Source organism: Sinocyclocheilus grahami, unplaced genomic scaffold (assembly GCF_001515645.1).
Source record: "Sinocyclocheilus grahami isolate Dianchi unplaced genomic scaffold, SAMN03320097.WGS_v1.1 scaffold200.1, whole genome shotgun sequence".
In the NCBI taxonomy this organism is placed as follows: Eukaryota; Metazoa; Chordata; class Actinopteri; order Cypriniformes; family Cyprinidae; genus Sinocyclocheilus; species Sinocyclocheilus grahami.
This window is the reverse complement of record NW_015505379.1, coordinates 8,214-30,305: the sequence shown is the minus strand read 5'-3', so window position 1 is coordinate 30,305 and position 22,092 is coordinate 8,214. Positions and strand designations below refer to the sequence as shown.

General features: G+C 37.6%; 4 protein-coding genes and 1 pseudogene across 5 annotated transcripts; 3 read left to right on the top strand and 2 right to left on the bottom strand.

Moving 5' to 3' along the window:
* LOC107595335 (ufm1-specific protease 1-like) lies at positions 1-1,100 on the top strand. The gene has a single exon (XM_016285704.1). The coding sequence runs from the start codon at positions 292-294 to the stop codon at positions 1,042-1,044; it is 753 nt and encodes a 250-aa protein (XP_016141190.1). The 5' UTR covers positions 1-291; the 3' UTR covers positions 1,045-1,100.
* An 852-nt stretch (positions 1,101-1,952) lies between these two features.
* LOC107595334 (endonuclease domain-containing 1 protein-like) lies at positions 1,953-3,441 on the bottom strand. The gene is made up of 2 exons (XM_016285703.1): positions 3,124-3,441; positions 1,953-2,534 (listed from the first exon to the last, which is right to left on the bottom strand). The coding sequence occupies exons 1-2, from the start codon at positions 3,439-3,441 to the stop codon at positions 1,953-1,955; spliced, it is 900 nt and encodes a 299-aa protein (XP_016141189.1).
* A 1,378-nt stretch (positions 3,442-4,819) lies between these two features.
* LOC107595321 (endonuclease domain-containing 1 protein-like) lies at positions 4,820-6,051 on the bottom strand (annotated as a pseudogene).
* A 3,226-nt stretch (positions 6,052-9,277) lies between these two features.
* Positions 9,278-21,801, top strand: LOC107595275 (interferon-induced very large GTPase 1-like). Of its 2 annotated transcripts, XM_016285624.1 has the most exons (6): positions 9,278-9,344; positions 15,423-15,483; positions 15,649-15,754; positions 16,158-16,415; positions 16,527-16,787; positions 16,907-21,801. In XM_016285624.1, the coding sequence occupies exons 2-6, from the start codon at positions 15,460-15,462 to the stop codon at positions 21,586-21,588; spliced, it is 5,331 nt and encodes a 1,776-aa protein (XP_016141110.1). In that variant the 5' UTR covers positions 9,278-9,344; positions 15,423-15,459; the 3' UTR covers positions 21,589-21,801. The 2 variants fall into 2 exon arrangements, with proteins under 2 accessions (XP_016141110.1, XP_016141109.1); XM_016285623.1 differs by lacking the exon at positions 9,278-9,344 and having other exon boundaries at positions 15,081-15,483.
* Positions 12,140-15,292, top strand: LOC107595320 (tyrosine-protein phosphatase Lar-like). The gene is made up of 5 exons (XM_016285690.1): positions 12,140-13,155; positions 13,321-13,426; positions 14,631-14,888; positions 15,000-15,038; positions 15,144-15,292. Exons 1-5 carry the CDS (start codon positions 13,063-13,065, stop codon positions 15,290-15,292), a joined length of 645 nt encoding a protein of 214 aa, XP_016141176.1. The 5' UTR covers positions 12,140-13,062.
* Positions 21,802-22,092: the final 291 nt, after the last annotated feature.

The following is a 22,092-nucleotide window of genomic DNA, read 5'->3' as shown; positions in this document are numbered from 1 at the left end:
GACAGGACACCCAAAACCGGGACTGTCCCCGGAAAACGGGGACGTCTGGTCACCCTATTATAGACCCTATTCGTTGTTAATTAAAAGTTCATTATTATCACGCTTTTATGTGTGTAAAACAGAAAAGATCGCGAATTTGAGGCGGAACTGTTTTAGAACGAGCTCATACACCACAGGGAAGAGTTTCAGAGATGGACGTGTGTGAGAGAGCTGTCATGACCACATGAGACGTTTATTCGTATTTTTTCGTATGTGAACGCTAGCTATCGGCGCTGATATACACGTACTGACATGGAAGATACGGAAAAAAGAGGGACACAGAAAACTGAGTGTATAGATTGGGGTAGACTAGTTTGTGGACAAACGCCGATAACAGCCAATAACGAAACACGGAAGGATATATTAGTAATGAATGCCCATGACGGACTACCTCAGCCGTCTCCAGACTGTGACAGATGCTCGGTAATATTAGGAGAGTGTCTCTATTATCATTATGGTTGTGATGACAAAGATGACAGAGGTTGGGGTTGTGGATACAGGACTATTCAGACAATGGCTTCATGGCTGTGTCTTAATCAGCCTCTCACTGTGATCCGCAGACACCCGCCTAGTCTTTCTGAAATACAACACACTTTGGTGGAAATAGGGGACAAACCCGATTCATTCCTGGGTTCTAGGGAGTGGATTGGGACATTTGAGGCAAGTCTTGTTCTTGACCAGCTCTATGATGTTCCCTGCCGCATACTGCATGTGCGATATGGCAAGAAGCTTGATCAAGCTGTAGAAGATCTTCATGACCACTTCCTTACCCGTGGGTCGCCAGTTATGATGGGAGGAGACAGGGACAATTCCTCTAAGGGGATCTTAGGTGTGTGCACTGGTAAATGGGGGAGTTATTTTCTTGTTATGGACCCTCATTACTTCGGCTGTCCCTTGGATAAAAAGTCATTGCAAAGTCAAGGTTGGGTTTCATGGAAAGCAGTTGGTTCTTTGGATCAGTGCTCTTTCTACAATCTTTGTCTCCCTCTTACTGATAAGAAGTGACAGTGGCTGTTTCACCCAATCACTGACTAAAATAATAACTAAATAAAAATGGCATTGACATTCATGCTCATTTCTTTCATGTGTCTCGAAGCTGTCACAGCAAGAGCATATTTGAATATCAAACCATGACAACGAACTGATAAATGAACAGAAATATGCGACTGTACAGTAGACACTGAATTGTATTTGTACATTTATTTCACAGATGAGACATGCAAGTGTTAACAGCATACTGAAGTCTGTCACACTGTTGTGTTTACATTTAATCTCATTCATTTACCCAAAATGTGCTTTAGCTTTACAGAATGTTAAACAACATGTTAACATCTAATAAAGGTAAAGATCATACCAGAAATAAAGCTCAGTTGTCTCGCTGGAATATTTAGCACATATATTGTTAATCTCTAAAATGTATCTTTGAACTGCTTTTTCCCAAAGAAAAAGATAAGTAAATCATTATGTATTTTAATGTGTGATGAAGGGGGTTTAAATGCCTTAAAGGGATAGTTGATGCAGAAATGAAAAGAGTTTATTTTTTCTGCTGAACACAAAAGAAGATATTTTGAAGAATGTGCGTAACCAAACAAATGCTAGTTCCCATTGACTTCCATAGTATGGAAAAAAAACTGGAAGTCAAAGGAGACTAGTTACCTACATTCTTTAAAAAATATTTTATGTTCAACAGAATAAATAAACTAATACAAGTTTGGAATGGCATGAGGGTGAGTAAATGATGACAGAACTTTCATTTTTGGGTGAACTATCCCTTTAATTCAATGAATTAAAACATTAAATTTTACCATTCATTACAAATGCAATGCAAATGTCTTCATATTAATCTTAATTTAATATCTGCAATTCTGATGATAATGAACCCCTTGGATTGGTTCATTATCCAATTCTAATCTTTACACATCTGACACACAGTCACTGTAAAAGATCTGGAAGTTCTTGTCCACCTCCATTTTGCCCTTGAGAAACTTCTCCAGATTCTTGATGGGAACCTCCACCATGTGGTTGTTCACACGATCATTAAGACCGTAGGCGCCGAACACCGGAAACTTGTACCGCTCTGAGTAGGGAGCGTTGTGATCGTAATCTGTGCAGCAATAGGCTGTCCACATGAATTCTGGGATGGCAACACGATCTAGGTTATCACGTCGAATCATATTACCTGATGTTGTCACACCAGTGATCACATAAGCCTTTCCGTGACAATAGTTGTTGAGCCGTTTGCGGGTAGCTTCTACCTGTGTGCTCCAGGGACCAAAATTGAACTCCCTTATCAGGGGGACTACATTGGTTAATGTGTAGGTGGCAGCTTTGTCCAGCGGGTCTGCCTGATGCTCATCTGGGTTAATTTGGCCACGTTCATATTGCACCACATCGGCGTAGTCTTCTAACACAGCCTGCGTGTCTTCAAAGTTTTTGTGCATTAAGGAAGCCTGTGGAAAGGGTTCCATGTTACTGCTTCCTTTCTCAGTTGCCAGCTGTGCAAAATGAAAAATGCAGGTGATTAAGATGGATTTAGATTCCCAGAAGCATGAAGAGAAAGAAGAATAAACACCCTTGTCAAATGTAATGATTATAATACCCAGATCACATTCAAACATTTCAGGAGAGAAACATTCAAATTCTGTATATATATATATATATATATAGATATATATATATATATATACATATATATATCTATATATATAGTATTGAAACATATTATTGATTGATTGATTGCAAAGTCAGGTAACAATTCAAAAGTTTGGGTGGTAGATTGTGTTTTTCAGTCTGTAATGCACACCCAGGCGGCTTTGGTTTGATTAAAATAAGAGAAATATTGTGAAATGCTTGTAAAAGTTGATTTCAATATATTTTAAAGTGTAATTTATTCCTGTGATGACAAATCTGAATCTTCAGCAGCCATTATTCCAGTCTTCAGTGTCACATGATCTTTCAGAAATCATTCTAATATGCTGATTTGCTCAAAAAACATTTATTATTATTATTATTACTGTTAAAATCTATTGTGCTGCTTAAAATCATTGTGGAAAATATAATATGTTATTCTTAGCACACACTCACCTGTGGTTCAAACATCCAGGGAATGTCTACCCGTTTCTCCCCATCTGATTTCTTAAAGGTGTATGCTGAATAGATGGGGATGTGTTTTTTGGGGTCGTAGAGGGTCACAAAGCGAGGGTTGTCCACATAGCGCTGGCAGATCTTTTTTAGGGATGTACTGAGGTAACCTCGTGGTGGAGTGCCCATATAAAGGAAATCCTTACAGCGATCTACTTGGGAGAAGTCGTCCACCACTCCGGCTTGTGATCTTAATATCAAACACATCAGTGGGATCAGCAAGGTTCCAAACCAGGACCAGCAATAGACCGTGAGATTCATGTTGTCCTAAAAAGTTTAAATTGTTGTCTTTCTTCTTTGTGAAATGTTCTTTGGACTGACCTAGGCAGGACAGTATCACGAGAAATAATTTCAGGAAAAAAAACTCCCTTTTCTGTGGCTGGTTTCTTCACTGTCTCCAATGGACTGTCTTTATCTCTTTTAAAATTGACTGACTCTTCACTGGTAGGTGGAGAATAAAATGAGAGCCACTGAATTTCTAATGCAGAGTACAAAGTACATGCAAAACCATGTTCAGAAAGTCTGATCTACAATAATACAAACTTCAAAATTGATAAGACGAACTTCAGTGTGCCATTATCCTCATCAACATGCAAATCAGCAAGGTAAATTTGCTCACTGCTTGTCGAATGTTCATTGGCTCCTTAAAGGTGAATATAGTTTTCCGGTCAGCCAGCAACCTGAGCCTGAATAGGATGTGATAGAAAAGAACAGTGACTTTAAATTGAACTAAATGCTACTTTAAGACAAACGTTTGAGTAATATACAATCGCATGTGATTATCTGAATGAAACACTCAATAATCTACGTAAATATGAGAACAATAAACTGCTAATGCTACATGGACTATATATTAATTGGCTTATCTTTCCATGTTGCACCATTGTACTCAGTTCAGTAAAAAATTACAAATACTCTTACACATACACTCCAACAATAACAGTAGATCAGGCTGTAACTATATGATTAGTCACCACTGAATTGTTCAGCAGTTAAAACATCTTTAAATTCACACTCATATACACACTATATCAACAAAGTGATATTTAAATACAGTGCTATAAGCTATGTAAAGTCATGGACACAATCACATCATGCTCTGCAGTGTGGCATGATAATATGGAAATCATCTAAGAGTATAGGACAATGTCTGACAGGTGACTCTATTCTCTTCTCAGGTATAGTGTAGTCTTGACTGACTGCATTTAATTTAAATAAAAAATATTACAGAACAGGCATAGAGCACTTAGTTTCCTAAAGCTAAATCTGGATTTCCTTAGCTCTCTTGCCAGCATTTGCTGCAAGCCACACCCACTGGACATTATTTTTTATTAGTTTATTTACATTATTTTCTTGACTGGCTCTTGAATTCATTATCATTGCACAGATGCTTAAATTTAATGTTCACAAATTCTTCTTAACACTAAAATATATCAGCATGATCAAAACCTAATGAAACTTTTTGCTCAGTTTGGGAATAAAATTGAGGTGTTTTTCACACATACACAGACACACATATATATAAATTGCATAATTTTTCTAAAGATTCAATAAACGTTTCCATTTAAAATAAACAAAATGTTCGGACAATTATTTCATATGTAAGGCTTTACACTTTACAGGGTTGAGAAGCTTTCATTCACTTCCTATTGATATGTGTATTTTCTGTGAGACAGTCTTTGAAAAAGATGCTCACGCTTTTGTCCATGCCTGTCTGATTTTTCAGGAAGGTCTCTAAAGCTTTCAAAGGCACTTCTGTAACACTGTGTCCCACTATCTCATTCACAGCATATGCTGCATAAGTGGGAAACATGTACCGTACATCATAAGGTGAATTTCGATCAAACCGTGGACAGCAATAAGCGGACCACAAGTGCTTTGGGACGGCCATGCGGTCCTCTCTTCCTCTTCTGATAGTCACCCCTGATACAGTCACCCCAGTCACCACATAGGCAGCACCACGACAGAAGTTATTCAGGCGGCGGCGCACTGTATCAATATACACGGCCCAAGGACCCTCTAATAAGTCTGTGATCTGAGGCACCACATTTGTGAGTGTATAGGTAGCTGCTTTATCTTGGTTGTCTGCCTGGTGCTGGTCAGGGTTAAGTGGGCCACGCTCAAACTCCACTGCATCAACATAGTCTGCTAGCACAACCTGGCTCTCCTCAAGCAGTTGATCGGTTTCACCACTAGAGGGCAACTCTCTCATGTTTCCGCTTTCGTCAGCAGAAACCAGCTGGGAAAAAAAGAACAAGAAATCCATATACAAGCTCATATTGACAGAACAATACAAGTATATGGACAGTACCAATTAGTGTTATGTGGTGATTTCTCTGTTGTCAAAATAAAGACTATTTTGTTTAAATGATGTAGACGATTTAGAAACTAAGGTAATCTGCTACCTGTGGTTCATACATCCAGGGTGTGTCCATCCTCCTCTGTCCATCTGACTTTTTGAAGGTGTAAGCCGAATAAAGTGCCAGTCGACGACTGCCGTCATACAGTGTGGCATAACATAGTTTATCTCCATAGCGTTGGCATATCCTCTTCAGATTGCCCCCTCGGATACCTGTGGGTGCTGTATGCATGTAAAAGAACTGACTGCATTCTTTAAAGCTGTCAGAGACCGTGCCGCCTGCTAGACACAAACCTGTCAATAGAAGAAGCCTGAAGATAAAAATCTTACAAAGAGCCATCAGAAAGTAAAAAAACAGAACATAAGTTATAAGTGTTTGTAACAAAATTTCCAGTTTTTAAATGCAAAGACAGGCAGATCCATCTGTTCTTCCATGGTGTTCCAAGCCAGACTGATAACCTGGAAGAGTGAAAGCCACCACATGCAAAGCATCATCTTTCTTACCCTGCCATGTGTCAACCTATTTGACCAATGGAACAATGGAAGAAAACGGAAGGTCTTGAGAACAGAATGAACAATCTCAGATTCAGCTCATAAAGGAATTTGGCTTAATTATGGCAATCACGGTATGTCTCTTGAAATAAAATATAAGCACAGCCCATTGCTCCCACAATAATTTAAAATTGTCTAATAATATTTAAACAGGAAGTGAGGATACAATATTCTGTCATCAATGTGTTTTTGGAATACATCTTGGCATAATCATGGCATTCGTAGTTTTCATGTGATGTCACATGGGCAAAATGATACCTGCCAGTATTTTTTTAAATTAAGTTTACCAGGATTGTACTAAGTACTAATGTACCAAGACAGTGATATTGACATACCAAACTTAATATACAACTTTTTTGCATAGGCCTACACTCCAGTAGTGGTTCAATCTTCAACTGGCTGGCAGGAGCCGCTACTGACAGGTCACGTGACCTGCCAGTGGCTGGTGGCAGCTGCCAGTGGCAAGTCACGTGACCTGTCAGTGCCTGGCTGGCTGGCAGTATGCCTTCACAAGTTTCAGCAACCATAAATTTTCGGCAGATTTTGTGTTTTGTGCAATTTCTTATTGTGAACCTGTTCAGTTCTTTACTTTTACATGATTGATGTTTTAGAGGATTTTAGCGTGTTTAACTGACCGTGATCCCAACTGGTTTGGTTATTGTCGCTTCCACTGGCGGATCAGTCAGCTCCGAGTTTAACGCGTTCTCTACCACTCTCTCTACAAGGAAATATATTATTTTATGATTATTAATATATTCTATGTACGCACGTTAAACGTTTTCCCATAGGAAACCATTATAAAGAAAATGCTTAATATGGTTTAATGCATTTAAGACTATTTAGTTTAGCCTTATTAATAAAACAAACTATATAGACAAGCAGATGAACCCAATGAACACAACGCTCGAAGTTTCACGTTAAGTATTTTCCCATAAAAAAAGTAATAAAGAAAAAGCTTAACCTGCAATTTAGAGCATTGTGCTAATTTTCTGGGCTCATTTGCTTGCCTGTAAATAGTATATGTAATCAATCTCATGGATAGCCTACTGAATTTGATCTCATAGCCGCCACTGACAGGTCACGTGACCTGCCAGTGGCTGGTGGCAGCTGCCAGTGGCAAGTCACGTGACCTGTCAGTGCCTGGCTGGCTGGCAGTATGCCTTCACAAGTTTCAGCAACCATAAATTTTCGGCAGATTTTGTGTTTTGTGCAATTTCTTATTGTGAACCTGTTCAGTTCTTTACTTTTACATGATTGATGTTTTAGAGGATTTTAGCGTGTTTAACTGACCGTGATCCCAACTGGTTTGGTTATTGTCGCTTCCACTGGCGGATCAGTCAGACAGCCGCAAGAGCGCTCCGAGTTTAACGCGTTCTCTACCACTCTCTCTACAAGGAAATATATTATTTTATGATTATTAATATATTCTATGTATGCACGCTAAACGTTTTCCCATAGGAAACCATTATAAAGAAAATGCTTAATATGGTTTAATGCATTTAAGACTATTTAGTTTAGCCTTATTAATAAAACAAACTATATAGGCAAGCAGATGAACCCAATGAACACAACGCTCGAAGTTTCACGTTAAGTATTTTCCCATAAAAAAAGTAATAAAGAAAAAGCTTAACCTGCAATTTAGAGCATTGTGCTAATTTTCTGGGCTCATTTGCTTGCCTGTAAATAGTATATGTAATCAATCTCATGTATAGCCTACTGAATTTGATCTCATCAATGTTTTATAAGCCACGTTCAGAATGTTCGGCTGTTAGTGATTGAAATACTGAGGCAGGGGATGTAGCCAAGTGCCCAAATTTTGCATTCTTCTTTCTGTTTATCTTCTTTCTTCTTTTGAGGGTGATCTAAATATTATAGGGTAGATATACCCCCCACTACGAGATTAAAGTCGTAATATTCTCGAAATATTTCGACTTTATTCTTGTAGTAGGCTATTTCGACTTTATTCTCGAAACATTTCGACTTTATTCTCGAAATATTTCGACTTTATTCTCGTAATTTCGACTTTATTCTCGAAATATTTCGACTTTATTCTCGTAATTTCAACATTATTCTCGAAATATTACGACTTTAATTTCGTAAATTTAGATTTTTTTTTAACGTGGCACTAAAACGCCGTCGTATATTTTAGTGACAATGACAAACCACATAAGAAAAATGTCTTGTGAGTTTTCATGTTATTAGATTTTTAACAAAAATAAAATTTATACCAGGGGTGTTATGCCCCACAGGTGGGGTAAAATGCCCCCAGTCTGAGAAAGCAATTTGCTTTATACATTTACAGCAAAATCAGAGTACAGGCAGTTTTAGCTTCAAATAAAAAAAATATATAATCAATAATAATTACAAAATTATAATAGCCTATTTGAAAAATATTGTTATAGCTGATGCTAAATATAAAGTTCAAATATCTTTATTCAACCAACCTAGTTAGAATACATTTGACGGAAAAACTAAGGATTTGATGTTTAGAACAGAGTAATACAGTAATTAAGCCATGCCCCCTTTATCCCACAGACTAGGTTTGACATTTTTTTTGTCATTCTGAAAATATAATGATATTTTTCTTAAATACTCCCTATCTACAGGCCTTAATATTAATATTACTATTATGATATTAGGAGACGCACAACAGTTCTTCTGTGGCTTTATAGGTAATATTTTCACGTACACAATTTAGCAGAACCAGACAATATCGTGTGTAATGTATACCACAATATTAATTTCTTATTATTGAATTGTTTGCAACTGGTCAGTGTTCAAAAAATTGAACCATCTCAGCAAAACCAGACTCTCCCTTTCCAAGCAGCTAAAACCCGGGGGGGGGGGGGGGGGGGGGGGGGGTACACTCTACCCTGTATTTCGCAGAAATGCTATGTTCTCCTATGAGTTTCGTTTTAGATGTAAATCATAGTTTCATTTTTGGCGTTAGGACTAAACCACTGAAAAATATGTTATTGTTACGTTTATGCGCGAATTGAAATGAAATGTAATGTAACCTTCAGTTACTTCGGAGACAACGAAAATCTAAGCAAATGTTTTTGTAAAGCACTTACACTAACAGTAAACGCGGTCGCAGTGCTTTTGAAATAGTTGCCTAAATGGTTTAGTCTTTTGAGTCTCTCACGTTACAGGGTACAAATGTGTCAGGCGTGGTTAGATTCAGTTAAAAGAAGACTGGCTACAACTTTGAAATGCAGAGGTTTTCTTTCACTTGACAAGTGGATAACCAGTTGTAAGTATTTTTAGTATTAATCGACCAGATTTGCTGAATCACTGTCTTTATTTGCCTAGAGTATATGTTATTGTAAATTCAGCCTCAGCTAATTTAATCGTTCTCATATGACAATAGCCTAGACCCCCCCCCACACACCCAGGTAATGATAATAGACTACCATTCAGAGTGGAGAAAGAATATGTCTGTTAGGCTAATACAGGCGTTAAAAGCCTAGTAAAAGACAACATTGCTCCGCTGGTGTTTCATTGCGTTGCCGCGCAACTCCAGTGAGCGCATGCTAGTCTCTTCAGTGTTATTTTTCTGACTTCACTATCCCATCATGAGGCAACTGAGTCGCTATAAACATGTGGTGATATACATTTACAGTCTATGTGCTATACACACGTATCACACGTGGTTGTTGTTTTAGAATTTATTTTAAAGAAATACATTTGTACTGTTTATCCGAAGCGACTTGCATTGCATTCAAGGTGGGCCTACACGTGATTTTTTTAAATCAGTTCTTGCTATCCACGAACATGGCGTTGCTTAGTGTCGTGCTTTACGCGCTCCGATACGCACTCATTCAAGTGAGCTGTTTTCTGTGATGAGTAAAGCCCGCCTGATTTGATTCGCTATCAATCATTTACGAGCGCTGAGGCGAAACAACCTAAAAACTTTTAAGACTTTTTGTCATCCTAAAGCTGCGTTCACACCAGCAGCGACTTTTGTCTATACTATACTCTTTGATAGTTCCAAACAACTCCGCGTTGGCAATATGTTTGAATGTGTTTAAGTAGGATAGACAGCAGTTTCTCTATATTTGCAGCAATTTCTAGTGATTATTAACACATCATGTGCATTGATTGTGTATTGGTAACTATGCTGACTACGTTTTACAATCACATTTTATTCTGGGGAGTGATGAAGAGACAGCATTAATATTTTTTCTAATATGCTTATTATTTATGTTACAGTTAGCGTAGTATTTAGGGTTAAAATAGAGAAAATGGTTTTAAATTCCAGTGCAAAGAGGCAAATTAGAGGCGTTTGGTGGCCAGAAAAATAATATTCCTATGTAATGCCATGGTTTAACCACTAGATGCCCGTATGGCTGTTTGATAAATATAGCCTATATTTTGCTCTACTCTAGTTGCTGACTGTAAAGGGTTTTACCGGTCATAATTGCTTATTTATTTATTTTATGTTTTGCATTGTGTATTTAGACATTACCAAACACTCAATGTTTATAAGTTTTGCATTTTTTCTGCATGTTGAATTAAAAAAGATTACTCACATCCCAGTATTATTTTATGACATGTATGTAAGAAGACAATATAAGTGCATGTTAAAAAAAGGCCTTGTATTCCTTTCATGGGTAGTCTTCACTGAAACTCATTCAACTTCCTACAGGGAGAGAAAGATTGCAGAAAGACTAAAAACTTAAAAATATGACAACTAGCATCTGGTTATGATCACTATTAGGTGTTTCTCACGTTATCTAACTGAAAATATAGCATAACTGCCTATTATCTAAAACTAAACATTAACTATAATGCGTTTCATAAAATACAACTACTGGCCAGATTTCCGAGAGGTAAACTAATGCGTTAAAATGCCAAAAACTGCTGCAATTTCCTCAACTTTCTGGCGAGTGTGTTTGAGAAGCACTGAAATGAATGGGATTCAATACTGGAACTATTGGTTGTTTGGAACCACTGATCTATATATTTGACTGGATCGCTCATTACATTCTAAACTTCCATTCGGCTGTGAAGCCACCGGAAGTGTCCGAGCCGCCATCTTACTATTCCCTACCGGCAGAGAGCATCATTGACTGACAGCAAAAATCTTGATCTAAAATCCCCAAATTTGAAGCATATCAATCACACGGGATTAGTTTTTATGATATGTGTATGTAAATTAATTGTTACTTCAGATTTTATCTGCAATGTTTATGGTCTTTTCGGGCAGGATAAGCGATATTGAAATCGTTTAGGTGGGTGTGTCTGCTGCGCACTTACCAACACAGGTAACTGAACCAACACAAAATATAGACTATTTCTGTATGCAATTAAGCAGGAAATATTAAACATGAATATATATATCTGGTATAAGTCCGTACCGTATGTAGTCAGTGTTATTTATCTGAATAAGTTATGTGTATATTTTTAATGTCCTGATTGAGCTACATCTATTTCAGACTCTCCAAAACTGCGCTAATTCTTTGGCGTTTTATTAGCAGTATATGTCGAATTAATCATTAATTTAATTAATTAATTAAACTTTTAAATCATTATCTGCTTCAAAATGAATGCTGTTAATGAAATCATTTTGAAACATTTGCAGTCAAATAATAAAATGAATAAAAACACTATAACAAAATTACATAAACAGTGAAATAACTGTACAAGGCGAATTAAGGTATATACGTGTATACAAAGCATAAGTCTTTATTCAGATTTCAGAATGAGCACTTTGTCATTTGTAATGCATATGTTGAACGTCTGATGTCCATCATGTTTATCTGATATTCGCTACTGTAATGTATATGAACATAACTTTTTAATACAATTCCTAACACTAAACAAATAACCGCTTATATGCAGGACGTTTGCATTGTAAGAATGTACAGGAATACTTCAGATATAAAAACGCTGACTTGTTAGGTGGTTTTCTCATTAAAATTATACAATTTCTTATTCATTCAATAGAATTTATGGGAATACTAGGGAATACCAATATGGCGGCTCTGCGACTTCACTTTTATGACGTCACGAGCAATCCAGTTCTCTATTATAGATCAGTGTTTGGAACTATTGGCTGCTCCATGACACGCTTTACTTCCACGTTCCTCAGTTCCTATGGAAGCCTATGGGAGTGTCGCAAGTCTGTTTCTCAACGGCTCTGAGAATACCCATATTACTTTGAAAACAAATAAAAACCGAAAAATAAATAAACCGAAATGAGTTAAAATCCTTTGTAAATAAGATAAGATTGTGGGATAATCTATGTAGTGAAACTACATGCCAATATTTTACATGGTTTGATTCCTGATTATTTTTTTTGTTGAGTCAGTAGAATAAATGCAATGCTAGTTGGGAGTCCAAGGGTGTTTGTGTGCTTTTTACTCGCGTTATAAACTATGGAACACGACAAAGATAAAGATATTGCTAACCTTAAATTGCAACTGCTCTATTTACTTTCTAAAGTGTCAAATTAAGAAGAAAAGACAAATCCAAAGACGCTTATAATAACTGGATCTGGTAACACGGTGCGCCCGCGCCCTCACTCACAACTCTCTCAAACCTTGTTCACTCCGCCAGCGTCTGGCTGCAATCATTTTCATACCACGGGCACTAAACATTCTTGCAAACTGTCTAAACTTAATTATACATGCAGACACTTATATGAGGAGCTTTAAACAGCAGATTAGTCATTTAGAGAACAAATTTTATTTTTGAACATGAAAAATTTGTGACCTCATAGGCCCTGTCCCAAATGGCACCCTACGTTCTCGTGGATTTAACGGACACGCGCACATGGCGGCCACGTGTAAGTCCATAAGACCAAGTGCACATGAAATGTTCCAGCTGGGACAGGGCCATAGCTGGCTACGGGCATGGATGTGTCCATAGCAAATGGAAATTTACCTTAATAAAGCTTTGAAAAGTAAAGTGTGAAATTATTTAATGTAAATAAATGAAGCCACCATTAATCACTTAACAATTACTGAATGATTTATAGTCTACTAATTCATATAATCAGTTTTCTTTTAGTCTCGGTCAACCGACAAGCAGCTGGAATGGACTGCCCCAGTGAGGAGGAAGTAAGCATCTTTTCCTCTTTCTTTCACAAGGCAGATTTGTTTGCAAATGATGTGTATTAGATTAGTCATTGAGAGTTGCATACACTAAATACTCTTTAAGTCAAATTTAGTCTTGGCAAACCTGAGTTTGCATGCCACTAATGCTTTAAAAACTTTCAAATTAAGGAATTTGCAGATGCTAGTGAATACCCTGAAGACGAACAACAAGCATTTACTTCAGGAGCACATGCTGTTGAGTCATATCAAAAGGAAGATGTTTCCAAGTTACAAGGTAACAAAATTACCCTTGTATCAGGAGCATATAGCCTATGTATCTTTGAGATTGGGATGTTTACCACAATTTAAATTAATGTTTACTTTATACAAATGTTAGCAACTTTTTTCATTATTATAGTTTGTTTTAAATGCGGATTTGGATGACTTGATGACTTGGAAGAAGACGACATTTTAATACTTTCTGACTGAAATCAAAATTAACCATTTTCTTTCAATCACATTTTTGGTCTTATTGTACACAATGCATCAGTGCATATTATTACAAATAAGAAAACAACTAACCTTGGATCTGACAGGCAGAAAGAACTGTTTGTATCTCTTAAACATCTGTGTTGATGTTGAATGACATGTGATATGTTATGTGATCTGACTGTGATCTATTGGCTGCTCCATGACACGCTTTACTTCCGCGTTCCTCAGTTCCTATGGAAGCCTATGGGAGTGTCGCAAGTCTGTTTCTCAACGGCTCTGAGAATACCCATATTACTTTGAAAACAAATAAAAACCGAAAAATAAATAAACCGAAATGAGTTAAAATCTTTTGCAAATAAAATAAGATTGTGGGATAATCTATGTAGTGAAACTACATGCCAATATTTTACATGGTTTGATTCCTGATTATTTTTTTTGTTGAGTCAGTAGAATAAATGCAATGCTAGTTGGGAGTCCAAGGGTGTTTGTGTGCTTTTTACTCGCGTTATAAACTATGGAACATGACAAAGATAAAGATATTGCTAACCTTAAATTGCAACTGCTCTATTTACTTTCTAAAGTGTCAAATTAAGAAGAAAAGACAAGTCCAAAGACGCTTATAATAACTGGATCTGGTAACACGGTGCGCCCGCGCCCTCACTCACAACTCTCTCAAACCTCGTTCACTCCGCCAGCGTCTGGCTGCGATCATTTTCATACCACGGGCACTAAACATTCTTGCAAACTGTCTAAACTTAATTGAAGAAGACGACATTTTAATACTTTCTGACTGAAATCAAAATGAACCCTGTTTTCTTTCAATCACATTTTTGGTCTTATTGTACATAATGCATCAGTGCATATTATTACAAATAAGAAAACAACTAACCTTGCATCTGACAGGCAGAGAGAACTGTTTGTATCTCTTAAACATCTGTGTTGATGTTGAATGACATGTGATATGTGATGTGATCTGACTGATAAACCAATCAGTACTTTTTCCACAGATATCCCTGCTCCAAATGAAATTTTAGTGCAGCTTATTGGTACCAGTTCTGTTATTCTTGCTTGGGATAGTCCAGACAACATATCTACATTTGAGTTGACCTACTACAGTCTCACATCTACAAATACCTCTACTATCACAAATGCCTCAACCATAGAGGTGGAAGATCTGTGTCCAGGGACTGAGTACACTTTCAACCTTGTTTCAGTATCAGACAATGGAGAATGCAGTGTGGGAGTTAAAGTGACTGCGTGCACCAGTAATTGCCTTTCAGTCTGTCTATGCAGTATAAACTTAGAATTGTATTACAGTGTGTCTTTAAAATTGATTAAAATAGAAATAACAATTATTTTTATTGTTTTCATTGCAGGGCCAGTACCACCAGAAAACGTCAAGGTTGAGAGTGTGGGCACAATTATACATGCAGACACTTATATGAGGAGCTTTAAACAGCAGATTAGTCATTTAGAGAACAAATTTTATTTTTGAACATGAAAAATTTGTGACCTCATAGGCCCTGTCCCAAATGGCACCCTACGTTCTCATGGATTTAACGGACACGCGCACATGGCGGCCACGTGTAAGTCCATAAGACCAAGTGCACATGAAATGTTCCAGTTGGGACAGGGCCATAGCTGGCTACGGGCATGGACGTGTCCATAGCAAATGGAAATTTACCTTAATAAAGCTTTGAAAAGTAAAGTGTGAAATTATTTAATGTAAATAAATGAAGCCACCATTAATCACTTAACAATTACTGAATGATTTATAGTCTACTAATTCATATAATCAGTTTTCTTTTAGTCTCAGTCAACCGACAAGCAGTTGGAATGGACTGCCCCAGTGAGGAGGAAGTAAGCATCTTTTCCTCTTTGTTTCACAAGGCAGATTTGTTTTCAAATGATGTGTATTAGATTAGTAATTGAGAGTTGCATACACTAAATACTCTTTAAGTCAAATTTAGTCTTGGCAAACCTGAGTTTGCATGCCACTAATGCTTTAAAAACTTTCAAATTAAGGAATTTGCAGATGCTAGTGAATACCCTGAAGACGAACAGCAAGCATTTACTTCAGGAGCACATGCTGTTGAGACATATCAAAAGGAAGATGTTTCCAAGTTACAAGGTAACAAAATTACCCTTGTATCAGGAGCATATAGCCTATGTATCTTTGAGATTGGGATGTTTACCACAATTTAAATTAATGTTTACTTTATACAAATGTTAGCAACTTTTTTCATTATTATAGTTTGTTTTAAATGTGGATTTGGATGACTTGATGCCAAGAAGAAGACATTTTAATACTTTCTGACTGAAATCAAAATGAACCCTGTTTTCTTTCAATCACATTTTTGGTCTTATTGTACATAATGCATCAGTGCATATTATTACAAATAAGAAAACAACTAACCTTGCATCTGACAGGCAGAGAGAACTGTTTGTATCTCTTAAACATCTGTGTTGATGTTGAATGACATGTGATATGTGATGTGATCTGACTGATAAACCAATCAGTACTTTTTCCACAGATATCCCTGCTCCAAATGAAATTTTAGTGCAGCTTATTGGTACCAGTTCTGTTATTCTTGCTTGGGATAGTCCAGACAACATATCTACATTTGAGTTGACCTACTACAGTCTCACATCTACAAATACCTCTACTATCACAAATGCCTCAACCATAGAGGTGGAAGATCTGTGTCCAGGGACTGAGTACACTTTCAACCTTGTTTCAGTATCAGACAATGGAGAATGCAGTGTGGGAGTTAAAGTGACTGCGTGCACCAGTAATTGCCTTTCAGTCTGTCTATGCAGTATAAACTTAGAATTGTATTACAGTGTGTCTTTAAAAGTGATTAAAATAGAAATAACAATTATTTTTATTGTTTTCATTGCAGGGCCAGTACCACCAGAAAACGTCAAGGTTGAGAGTGTGGGCACCACATCAGTTTCTCTTATTTGGGATGCATCTGGCTGTGAGGAGAACAAGTTTCATGTTGTTTGCAGCCACAATGGAGGGAGCTTTCAGGAAGAGATAACAATTTCAAGAACTGTGACTTTCCGTGACCTAAGTCCTGGAAAGAAGTACTCTTTTCACATTATTAAAGTGCTTCCAAATGGCAACAGAAGTAAAGAAGCAGTCACATATGCTCAAACCAGTTAGTATAATATAGCAAACTTTATTACAAACATTAATATGTCTCATTTTATAGACTTTGATAACATTTATTTAAAAAAATGTGAATTGAGCAGAAACAAATTGTTTTTTTTTCAACAGAAACAAACATCCAGAGCCTTTTACAGGATTTGGGGTTGGAGCAGTACTACCCTAACAAACTCTCACTCAGCGATGTGCTACAGATTGAGAAGAGGTCAGTGACAGATGAGCCAGCCCTGTCTCTGTCATCTTTACCATGGCTATTCCTGAAGAAACTGATGATGGTGAATGTGACTGCAAGAAGTGTAAAATATTCATTCGATGAGAGTGAGGATTTGTCAAGCTTAGATTTATACAATGAAACATTTGATTTTCTGAATGATCAGAACAGCAGTGTGAACCCTTTAGACATAGTGTCCGCCCTTTTCCTTTGTTCAGATGGTTTCCTCCAACAGGAAATGGTCTCAAAAATGTCAATGTGTCAGTTCTCTGTTCCTTTGCTTCTTCCAAACTGTGACACTCACCAGTGCATGTTAATGCTTTGGGCCATGAGAGATATTGTGAAAAAATGTAGACCTCATTCCTTGTCAGACCCAAGAGGCTTTGTGGAGGAGAGAATTGTTCACTTTGAGCTCCCCCTAGTATCCTTTGTTAGACTTGGTGATTGCAGCATTTCTAAATCTCAGATCTTAAACAAATTGCTCAGCAACCCCCAACAGTATCATGACACTTTTGTACATCGTGATATGGATTGTGGAGACATTCCAAGAAAGATATCAAATGGATTATTGGAGATGAGTTGGTATCTGCCCTGTGGAAACAAAAACATTGATGTTTTTCCTGAACCAGTGGCTGTTGCAAACTTGAGAGGCAACATCACGACCTTTGAAACACAGTACTCCTTCTTATGCCAGACCTCCACTGCAGTTTTCGTGTTTTTTGACAATCTGGACACAAACTACAAGTTGCTCACCAACCAACATGCTAAAGCACAGTTTTTTTTAGTGGGCAATGTACAAAACAAGGCATTTGATTTGGAGCAGCTGAAAAGGACAGCTTTTGAAATGGGTTTGAAGAAAAACAATGTAATTCTGAAGACCAATCAAAATGATGCAAATTTTGTTAAAAATCTGCATTCTTCAGTAAATCACATAATTACAAATCATTCCAACAAAGCACGTCTGGAGGGAATGGACACTATAGCACATGAACTCGGAATTTTAGTTGACGAAAACATCCAGGAATGTCAGAAAGCAAAAAATAATGCGCATGTCTTGACGAAAAGTATACAAGACACACTGCAGTTCAAAGAGAATCAGCTTCGCCTTCAGGGTAAAATATGGAAAGATTTGGCAAAACTGGAGAAAGAGGAATGCAGACTCCGGAAAGCTGGTGATCAAAACATAGAGACATACAAGAGTGATCTCCGGATTAAAAAGACTGAACTCAGGAAACAGCAGAGTAAATATGATATCTCAGAGGCCATGTCCTGTTTTGTTAGTGCATTATCAAGCTCAAACCAGGAGAGGTCCTACTTCTTGAAGTGGATGCGGATGAACCTTGACAATCTCTCCCGAAAAAGCCTCTCTAGCCTCAGAGAACAGTACAAAGAAAAGTGTCAGCAATTTTCAGAAAACAAAGAGGAAATTGCACAGCTTGACCAACAGATCTCAAACAGTTCTTTAGGAATAGAGCACTTCCTGCGTGAAATGGGCCAACTCTATGAAGCTGCGGTATCGCTTCCAGAAAACGTACAATCTCGTCAACAAATGCTACACTTACCCCGGCTATGTGCTGAGCTGATGTTGGATGGCTTCCCTCTGGAACTGGTTGATGGAGATGCATCAAATATTCCTCTCAGATGGGTTAGTGATGTGCTTCTGTATTTGAACTCTTTGGTGCAGCCAAATAATAAAATCATGGTGGTCACAGTTTTGGGAGTCCAGAGCACAGGGAAGTCCACCTTGCTGAACACCATGTTTGGAGTTCAGTTTGCAGTCAGCAGTGGAAGATGCACCAGAGGAGCTTTTATGCAGCTGATCAAAGTCAAAGAGGACATCAAGAAAGAACTTGGCTGTGATTATTTAGTGATAATTGACACTGAAGGTCTGAAATCCCCAGAGCTGGCAAAACTAGATGATAGCCACGAACATGACAATGAATTAGCCACACTTGTTGTTGGATTGAGTGACATTACAATCATCAACATCGCAATGGAGAATTCCACAGAGATGAAGGACATTTTGCAGATTGTGGTCCATGCTTTCCTCAGAATGAAGGAAATAGGGAAAAAACCCAGTTGCCAATTTGTCCACCAAAACGTTGCTGATGTATCAGCCCATGACAAGAACATGAGAGATCGAAAGCTGCTGCTGGAGCAACTGAATGAGATGACAGAGGCTGCAGCTAAAATGGAGAACAAGGAGGACTATAAAATGTTTACTGATGTGATGGAGTATGACCCGGAGACTTGCAATTGGTATATCCCTGGACTGTGGCATGGAAATCCTCCAATGGCACCAGTAAACGCTGGCTACTCTGAGGCTATCTATGACCTTAAAAAGAACATGATTGATGTAATTGGAAAATGCAAACAAAAAACGTCTGGAAACAACATATCAGAATTTTTGGAGTGGACAAAAAGCTTGTGGAATGCAGTCAAATATGAAAATTTCATATTTAGCTTCAGGAACAGCTTGGTGGCTGATGCATACATGAGACTGTGCACAGAATTTCATAAATGGGAATGGTCTTTCAAGAAGCATATGCACTCTTGGTTAACAGTAGCTGAAACCAGAGTGTCAAATTTTGAGACAGTCAAACTGAAATCAGACAAGTCAGATCTGAAAGATCTTTTATGCAAACTGAAACAAGAAGCTGTCACAAAGCTTGACACCTTGGAAAAGATCACAATGGAAAACCTTTCCAAATACTTTGAACAAACAGAGGGCCATGTCTATCTTGTGGAAAAGTACAAAGAAGACTTTGTGAGCAGTGTAAAATCTCTCAGGAGGGAAACCGAGAGCTCATTGCTGACACAGCTTGAGGCAACAGTGGGCATTAGGAGAGGAATGAACAATCTGGATAACATCAAGAAAACATTCACTGATACAATGGAGAAAAAAGTGCTGGGCCTACTGGAGGAGTTACGCAAAAACAACAGCTCAAAGTGTGATGCCCATATAACTGACAAGCAGCTTGACAGTTTTTTTGAACAAATATGGCAAAAAACCATAAATGAGCTGTCGTTTACTGGATTGAAGCAAAGAAATATATTTGATTCTGTTTTCTGGCAACTTCGAGAAAACATGAAACAGAAGGGGAGTTCTGTTGCTGAACAATTAATTACAGTGAATCTGATGAATTATGGAACAGGGGTGTTCAAAGCCACCAATGAAATCTTTCTCAAAAGGTTGTTTAAACGCATAATGAATGACAATTCTGCAATGAAACTACAGGATTTGGCAGATAATATCATTCAGACATGCTCTCAGTTAGTTTTGGACAAGACTTCGGATTACCATGATGCTTACATCCAGGAGATCCTACACATAACTGATAACAGATTGAAGTCCAACAAGAATATGGGGTTTTCAGTTGAATTTGAACTGTCCTTGAAATTGTACATTTGTGGGTTTTCTGCAAGAGCATTTCAAGACATGCATGACCGTTTCATCAAGGAGAATGACCCACGTAGATGCCTTGATCAGTATAAAGACAAATATCGTGATGATTTCAAGGACCTGTTCCATGATCGCGATCAGTGTCAGAGAAAGGCTGAAGAATTCACCACACTGTGCTTGATTCCTGCAGTTGAGACATTCATCTACAGATCCCTGGGCCCAGACATCGTTGACAAAATGCTTCAGGGAAAAAATGCATTTCAATTCAGCACTCGTGCATTTTTCCAGTACTCACTCTTAAAGCAACTTGTGAATGAAGATAAGTTTGAACAGTATGTGAAATACATTAGATCCTATGAAGGTTTTGTTAAGGGCTGGATATTAGATCAAATCACCAAACAGTTTTCGAATCACCACGAAGTGTCTGAGTTGGAGGAGCGCCACCTTAGAGGAATCACCAAGGAGATACTAGAAGCTGTCAAAATGGCACAGAATGAAACAAATGAAGATGGCATCAAAGGATTCATACATTGCATATGCAGGAAGCTTGGACAAAAGCTAATAATTCCCAAAGATGCTCTAGAAACAGTAATGGTCTTTAACAATGCTTCTCAAGAGCCATTTGCATGCTGGCTAACCAAATCTGTAGAGGAGATGGAACACACAATGATGGAACAACTGAAGAAAGTCGACATACAGGGTAAACTCTGCATGCTCAAAATGAAACCCCAGGATGAGCTCTTCAAGCGTGTGTTTGGATGTGGGCAACAGTGTCCATTCTGCAGTGCTCCTTGTGAGGCTGGTGGAGAAGCCCACACTGATCACTGTGCTTCAGTTCACAGACCTCAGGGACTTGGCAGATATATATATGAAAACAATAACAAATTAGTGACTAATATCTGCTCAACATATGTCCACAGTGAAGTAAATTTTAAGTGTTTCCAGACTAACTATAATCCTCATCCTTACAAAAGATACAGAGAAATCTTTCCTGACTGGCACATCCCAGCTGATGCTAGCATACAGGCCTCAGATTACTGGAAATACGTGATGGCCCGGTTCAACACTATGTTTGCTGAAGAAAACAATGCTCGTCCTGCTGACATACCCTTAACCTGGAAATCCATCACCAAGCAGCAAGCAGAGAACAGTTTAAAAGAGTCTTTTAGCATCAAATAAACGATTATTTTCTATCACAACCGTAGATTCAGTGATTTGGCAGCACTCTCACATTGATTGAAAAATGCCATTGATTACTTCCAAATGGTTTCAGCTGTGTTCCAGTAACCAACAATAATACTTGCATATAGGAATTGGTAATGAATATGAGTTAATCAATGTGAAAGACAGTTTAACTACATGAAAGAAAAATGCCATATTGCAATGTGCAAAATACAGTACAATGGTGAAATGTTTTATAGGTTAGTTATCATTTTTTGCAAGTTTGTTATTTGGTGAAAATATGTTCTTATTTTCCTGTTTTTTTTTTTGGTCAAAATAATCAACTTTAATCAAATGTATCTCTTTATAATGATATACTACAGAAAATATATACTTGATTAATACCTTTGTGATTCTTGGAAGCAGAATTCTAAACCATTAATAAAAAAAATATTGTTTTAAATATGTATGTATTGGTATTAATTTATTGCCGTTTTTGAATACTTGATGTAACCAATTAGG